This window comes from Mobula birostris, chromosome 26, assembly GCF_030028105.1.
Source record: "Mobula birostris isolate sMobBir1 chromosome 26, sMobBir1.hap1, whole genome shotgun sequence".
Classification (NCBI taxonomy): Eukaryota; Metazoa; Chordata; class Chondrichthyes; order Myliobatiformes; family Myliobatidae; genus Mobula; species Mobula birostris.
Window position 1 is genome coordinate 42,616,852 of NC_092395.1, and position 7,381 is coordinate 42,624,232.

Consider the following 7,381-nt stretch of genomic DNA (forward strand, 5'->3'; position numbering starts at 1 on the left):
TGTTACCTTGTTACCCTCTTGTTAATTTAGATTTGACGTTGAAGTGTAAGGAACCCCAACGTATGAAGAACCAGAGATATCAGAAAGCCCCCAAATGCGAATGTTAGATTCTTAACTCAGCTGATTTCATCCAGAAGTGGTTGTCGACACTGAGATAAATTTTCCTGGTCTCAATAACTGATGTTTCCTGTGACAATATGCAACCGTGGACAATGCTGTGTGAAGGGAGGATAATTCTATTCCCCAAGGTTCTTGATAGACAACTGATACTCATTGGTTTAGATTAACAATTGGATTGTAGCTGGTCATTGGGCACATAGATTTGGGGGAACCGTACCACAGTCTGAACAAATGACCTGGAAAGGTAAAGAAGCTAAACAATTAGAGGAACAAAACAGCAGAACAACGGATGAATTCAGTGGTTCATGCAGCACCTGTGGGTCAAAAAGTGTAAGATGATCTGTTGGGTCGAGACCTTCCTTGCACCAGATCGATTTGGTCCCTGCAGTATGGTGTCCTCTACCTTGTTGGAACCAAGTATAGACTGTTTTGCGGAGCGCCTGCTCTCTACCCGTAACAGCCTCTCAAACTTCTGTCACGTATGATTTTAACTCGCCTTCCCACTCCCACACCGACCAATCTGTCCTTGGCTTTCTCTATTGCTCTGGAGAGGCCAAACACAAATTAGAATAACAACTTCTTGTGTCCTGCTTGGGTAATTTGGTATTAACCTTGAATTTTTCAATTGAGGCAACCCACACCTCCTGTGCTCTCCTCCCACTCACACTCATCCATCCACCTGGTTTTCTACTCCCTTCATTACTTTGTCCACATCTCTCCCTCCGGCCCACCCCCACACCATTTGCCCATCATACCCTCTGCATCAGCTTGCATTTCCTATCTATCAGCCTGTATCTCGACCCATCTCTTACCACTATGTGTAGCAATCTTTCCTCGTGCCTCTTGGTCCCGGTCCAGACATCGACTTACACCTTTTGCCTCCACAGATCCAGCTTGACCAGCTGAGTTCTTCCAGCATTCTGATCCTTGTTCCCACGGCTGCCATCTCTTTTTGTCCTCACGCCATGTCTAAACATATTTGGGACTGATCTTGAAAGTTCTGTGGCCAACCAGATAAACTTACCCAGGTTTATTTTTTTCCAGGTTGAAGTGATGGAATTTAGAAAACTCTCTCGGCCTTCCTGAAGACCGCAGGATGCAAGCAGGATTTGCAGGCCAACAAACATTTAACTGTTGCTAAGTGGCCAGGATGTGGCCTCCTATTTTTCGCAACTTGAGTGGTGATGCCAAAATACACCAACACAGGGTGGTTCTTTTCTGTACTGAGTAGGTGAGAACATGGCAAAGCATTGTGATCCTATCCCATCTCTTGATGATGTCTTTAACATTTTGTCCCAAGTTCCAGAGGAGAGGCTGCTCAGCCTGTGGTACAAGTTTAATCCTGACAACTCAAACACGTGCAAGGTGCATTGTCTCCTCTATAGCATCATTTCATTTACCCTGAGAAAGAACGAGGAAGCTGAGAAAGCAGTGAGGTCTGTGTTAAACGAGAGATCAACAGACAGATCTGCAATGTACATTTACAACAGAATTCATGGTTCGGTTGATGCTCCAGATGGAGAGAAGAAACCACCGCCGAGTGCAGATCTTTCTGCGGAAGACAGAAGTTTTCTTGCAGACCTGGCTTTGATGTTTGTCATGCTTGAGGAGGAAAAGCTATGCAGTCCCACTGTCAGGAATCGAGCGTGTCAGGCTGCTGTCAATGCTTTCAAGTCTAGTAGGCAGGACTGCGGCCTAGAACTTCAGGAACTTGTTGAAAAATTTAGGTTGCGGTTTGATTTTGAAGACGAGGCTGAAACTGTTGGAATATCTGCACTGAAGTCAATCCAAGAGTATAACCACAGCAAAATAACAACTACGGCATTCAAAACTAGTCCAATACCTATTCCGAGTCAAGCAACAGCTAATGTATACAGTACTTCAGAAATGACACTACCAAGCCATTTTGAAATTAGTGCTTCTCCAACAGCATCATTCACTACTGAGGTCCGTCCAAATGATTTAGAATCATTGGCAGCAATTCCTGAACCCTGTACTGTCAGTTCTGGCAATATGATCACTGTGGGCTCAAATAACGATAATATTCCATCTTCTGACAATTGTTCCAGAAAGGGGGAGGTGGCCCACAGCAGTGGGGGTCAGCAACGAGGTGAACAGGACCCTCTCTCACTTTGTTCAGCTGAGGTTTCATCAGGAGATAAAGTGAATGAACTGGGTCCATCTGAATGTACTGGTATAAATTGCAGTGACCAGATAGTCACTTCCAAGTTCAAAATGTCACAGGTCTGGAACAAAGAAACTGGAAGTTGTACCAATTCTCAGGAAATGACCAAATCAAAACCAAAGGTCCAGTCCAATGTTTCTGATGACCCTTCTGATAAATCTACTCCTTCTGAGGCAATGGAGGAGAACTTCAAAGACGCATTCTACCCTTTCGTTATCTTGCATGTCCCGGAGGATGCGGAGATTGCGGAACATGTGCGGGATAGACTGGAATCTTTGGGGGTAAAAGGCACAACAATTGACGATATCTCTGTCCCAGGACAGTCCCAAATAAAGTGCATTGAAGATGCAGTTAACAACTCTGCCTTCACAATCCTTCTGCTCACCAAGAATTTCAATACACAATGGGCTGACTACGAGACCAATATTACTCTAATGGATTCGATCAATAACGAGCACAAGAACAACACAGTTGTTCCACTGCTACCAAAGAAGAACCCCTTACAACAAGACAAGATTCCTTTCGCACTTAGTGCTACTGTGAGTTTGAAAGAGAATTCTAGGCACTTTGAAAATCAGGTGAAAAGGATTTTTACAAAAGAAGCACTTGACAGCCACAGAAGAGGCTGGCTTCAGCGACAAACACAAAAGGAGATTAAATCAAAAACCTATCAAATTAAAAAAGACATACAGGTGGCCCAGCAGACTCTATCAAATCAAATGAAATATATGCACTTTTGGAATCAACTGGTTGAAATGCAGAAAAATTGTCAGTTTTTCCCGCCAATATCTCTACCCCAACCAGGGAATGTCCAAGATCTGTCCATGTTAAATCCACCTCTGTACCCCAACGTCCCAACACTACCGCCTTCCTTTAATCCTTCCGCCCCACCAATGTCACAGATCCTGCCCTGCAGCAACCCAACCACCCCTAGCAATAGCCAAAGGGGTCAGAATATAAGTCTGGAGACTCCGGGTCAAGGTACAAACATCATCCAGATTCAGAACGCCAGAAACGTCCAGATAGGAGACTACAATCAGATGACAGTAACAGAATGCACAGCGATCAGTGGAAACAGTGATGATGAGGACGAGGAGGAAGAGGATGGTAACCACAGCAGACATGTTTAAGTCTTATTTTTGTTAAAGACATTTTCTTCAAATAATGTACAAAGTATAGGTTTTCTTTATTCGTGGTGAATGATGTACAGGACATTGAAATACTTTGTTTTACCTGAAGTTTGTATTACTTTTCTTCCGTAGAATGTGAAACCATTCCAGATCTGTGTTTTCTATTTGTTGCACACATAAAGTGCCGATTCTCCAGTCACAGGGAGCCTTTGGCAGAAATGCCACAGTTTGCCTCAGCTGAAGAAGGTGCAGAAGCAGACCCTGCTCCTGAGTGCCACCGGTGACTCTTGTCCGTCAGGGAAGACTGAAACGTGGCAGGCAGCAACGCCAAGCAGGAAACGTCTTCCTGTAAATCTCGTTGGTGTAAATCTGCTCCCTGCTCCCTGCAGTAGTCAGATGCTCATTGTTTAAGCTCACCTGTGCTTAGTGGTATTTGCTTTAACCCAAGCAACAATCACACAGATGCACAGAAGGACAGGGTAAAGTGAAGTTCTACTTTAAGATTTTTAATTTAAGATGTAATCTGTACTTATTTTTGATTTGGTTCCAAAGGAATTCTAGCAAATAAAAATGAATCCTTGCTCTTTATTACTTGCTGACCCATACCTTGGGTGACAAATTTCTCAAGTTAGCAAATTTCACGACACATGCCAGTGATAATAAAAGTGATTCTGAAATCGGCCTTTTACACTTTAACATGGTTGATGTTCTGTACTCACTACCATCTCGAATGGAAAAAAAGTGAGAGAAAAAGGTTCAGTGTGATCAGGGCAGAGAGACGGAAGAGAGGGCTTAAACTGGGGCACAAAGAGGTGACAGAATAAGAGATCTGTGGGAGAAGAATGAATGGGGATTGAACCGGGGTACAGATAGTTTTGAGGTTGTGTACACTGACTTCCACAGCCCAGCAGATTATACTTGTTGCCATTTATTTATTATTATAACCCCGGCCCCATCCCCAACCACCATCCATTTCTCCTAGGCTCTCCATTTGTGGGGTACCTTCCATTCAGAAAAAAATCTTTCCTAAAAAAGAAAAGGTTTCATTTTTAATTATCCCCTTGCCCACCAACCCTCGCTCCATTCCTTCCCCCCCCCCACCTTCCCAATCCAGAACCAAAACATGAACTGCCCATTTTCCTCCATAGTTGATCCCGACCTGCTGAGTTCCTCTAGCTCCTTTGTGCGTTGTTTTAGTTTTAATAATATTTGAAGGGTCCTTGAGCGTCAGCTTTGCCTTTCCCAGGTTACTTGCCACATTAATTACCTTACAGTTCCTACCTTGTGGCCGAACATTACCCAGTCTGAACCATGTTTCCTATATTTCCTGCTTGAAGAAGCAATAGATGCAGTGTGTTAGAACAAGAGCAGATGAGAGAGAAAAAATAGGAGAATGGATTTGAGGGACTAGAGGGAATAGTGGCTACATGGAAGAATGGAGGTGTGTAAAGAGAATCGGGGGGGGGGAGAGTGTGAGACTGTGAATTCTGGTAGTTACTTTCATCATTTTGTTTCTCTACTGGTTTCATTTTGGGACTATTGCAGCTTTAATTTGATTTTAGGAATTAGATATTTAAAATAATTTACACTATCTTTAGTTTTCATTGGCTCTTTATCCAGTAAAGCAGCAGAACCATTATTACAGTACAAAGTTACTTTGCATTCTGAATAAAACTGAGGGCTAAAAGCTGGCACAGTTAATTCTTCACACTTTGTGGAAAGTGAATCATAGACTTTATAGTGGTACACTGGGTCAAGAAAACATTTGGTAAGCCATCCCCACCCAGGGAGTTTTTTCCTCAGTGCCTGCCCTATGTATGAGCAGGAGATCTTGGCAAAATAACGATAAATCTCTTCCATTGAGAACCTCACAACTGAGGCGACACTGGGGAGACCTGCTGACTGCACAAGAACAACCTAGGAGTGAGGTTGATTTGTTTCTGTGCAAGAAGGTGAAGGTGTAAAATGGGAAGAGAAATAAGAGGAAATGTTTCATCTTAAATTTGGCTTGCAAATTTATCCAGATTTCATCTGGCTAGATGTCATAGAGTCTTGAGGTATTAAACAGACTTGTCAGCCCACTGTTTCCATGCCAACCATCAAGTATCCATTTATACTGTAGCCCATTTACCAAAGTCAAAGTATATTTATTATCAAGAGTACATATATACTACCTTAAGATTCATTTTTTGCAGGCATTTACAATAAATTAAGGAAATACAATATAATTAATGAAAACTCTACATAAGCAAAGACTGATAAACAACCAATGTGCAAAGGAAGACGAATTGTACAAGTAAAAGTAAATAAATAATGCTGAGGATATGAGTTGTAGAATCCTTGAAAGTGAGTCTGCAGGTTGTGGAGTCAATACTGAGTTGTAGTGAGTGAAGTTATCCACACCGGTTCAGGAGGCTGATGGTTGTAGGGTAATAGGTGTCACTGAACCCGGTGGTGTGGGACCCAAGGCCCCTGTACCCCCTGCCCAGTGGTAATAGTGGCCTGGATGGTGTGGGTCTTTGAGGATGGATGCTGCTTTCTTCTTGCAGCATTCCATGTAAGTGTTTTCAGTGGTGGGATGGCTTTGCCTGCGGTGAACTGGGCCGTATCCACCACTTTCTGTAGACTTTTCCAATGGTGTTTCCGTACCGTGCCGTGATGAAAGTGTTTGGGATGCTCTCCACTGTGGACCTATATAGATGTTTGTCAGTTTTAGCTGACATGCCAAAACCACACAAACTTCTAAGAAAGTAGAGGTGCTGTTGTGCGAGCACTTTCTGGAATGATCATGCTAGGGAATTTAATGTGCCTCTGGTTGAATTCTTCTGTCAACAACTATAACCAACACCAGTGTACAAAATACAAACTCTGCAAATAAACAAAATTACTGAGAACTTGAGTTGTAAAGAGTCGTTAAAAGTGAGTCTGTGGGTCGTAGAAACAGTTCAGAGTAGTGGTGAATGAAGTTAGGTCTTTATTCTTTGGAGCGTAGACGGTTGAGGGGGGACTTGATAGAGGTATTTAAAATTATGAGGGGGATTGATAGTGTTGATGTGGATAGGCTTTTTCCATTGAGAATGGGGGAGATTCAAACAAGAGGTCATGAGTTGAGAGTTAAAGGGCAAAAGTTTAGGGGTAACATGAGGGGGAACTTCTTTACTCAGAGAGTGGTAGCTGTGTGGAACGAGCGTCCAGCAGAAGTGGTTGGGGCAGGTTCGATGTCGTTTAAAGTTAAATTGGATAGATATATGGACAGGAAAAGAATGGAGGGTTATGGGCTGAGTGCAGGTCGGTGGGACTAGGTGAGAGTAAGAATTTGGCACAGACTGGAAGGGCCAAGATGGCCTGTTTCCGTGCTGTAATTGTCATATGGTTATATGGTTATAAGTTACCCACTCCAGTTCAGGAATCTGATGGTTATAGGGTAAAAAAACTCTGAAACTGGTGGTGTGGGACTTAGGGCATCTGTACCTCCTGCCCGATGAGAGAAGTGAGAAGAGGGGGTCTTCATCGTGGCAGTGCTCCATGCAAGTGCAAATGTATTTAATGGTGGGGAGAGATTTTCTTGTGACAGACTTGTCTGTGTCCATCACCGTTTCCAGCCTTTTCCATTCTTGGGCTTTGGTGTCTCCATACCAGGCTATGACGCAAACAGTTAGCTCCGCACTGTGCATCTATATAAGTTTGTCAAAGTTTTCTTTCTAAGAGATTTGTTGGATCTGATTGTTTAATTGTTATTTTCTTTGCAGTTTGGTAATTGTCTTCTTGCATTTTAAGTAGTCCTTATGCACACATGTCAGCTTATTATGTTTCCTACTGGCCACAGTTCGTTCACTGTCTCTGCTAGTGATTACACTGCTATGATTCTGAGAAGTTCTGGAAGCTTCTCTTCGTGCTGCAGTATTTGAATAGAGGGTATCTCATTGGCTGACACTTATCAACCAAT

The 7,381-nt window shown here is 43.0% G+C and overlaps 1 protein-coding gene across 1 annotated transcript in view; it reads left to right on the plus strand.

The window, feature by feature from the left end:
* ticam1 (TIR domain containing adaptor molecule 1) overlaps positions 1-6,316 on the plus strand; it is a 28,750-nt gene extending 22,434 nt beyond the window's left edge. Inside the window, exon 2 of the mRNA XM_072244145.1 lies at positions 1,165-6,316. Coding sequence (XP_072100246.1) covers positions 1,360-3,435 — 2,076 coding nt within the window. The 5' untranslated portion in view covers positions 1,165-1,359 and the 3' untranslated portion in view covers positions 3,436-6,316. The remainder of the gene's footprint in view (positions 1-1,164) is intronic.
* Positions 6,317-7,381: the final 1,065 nt, after the last annotated feature.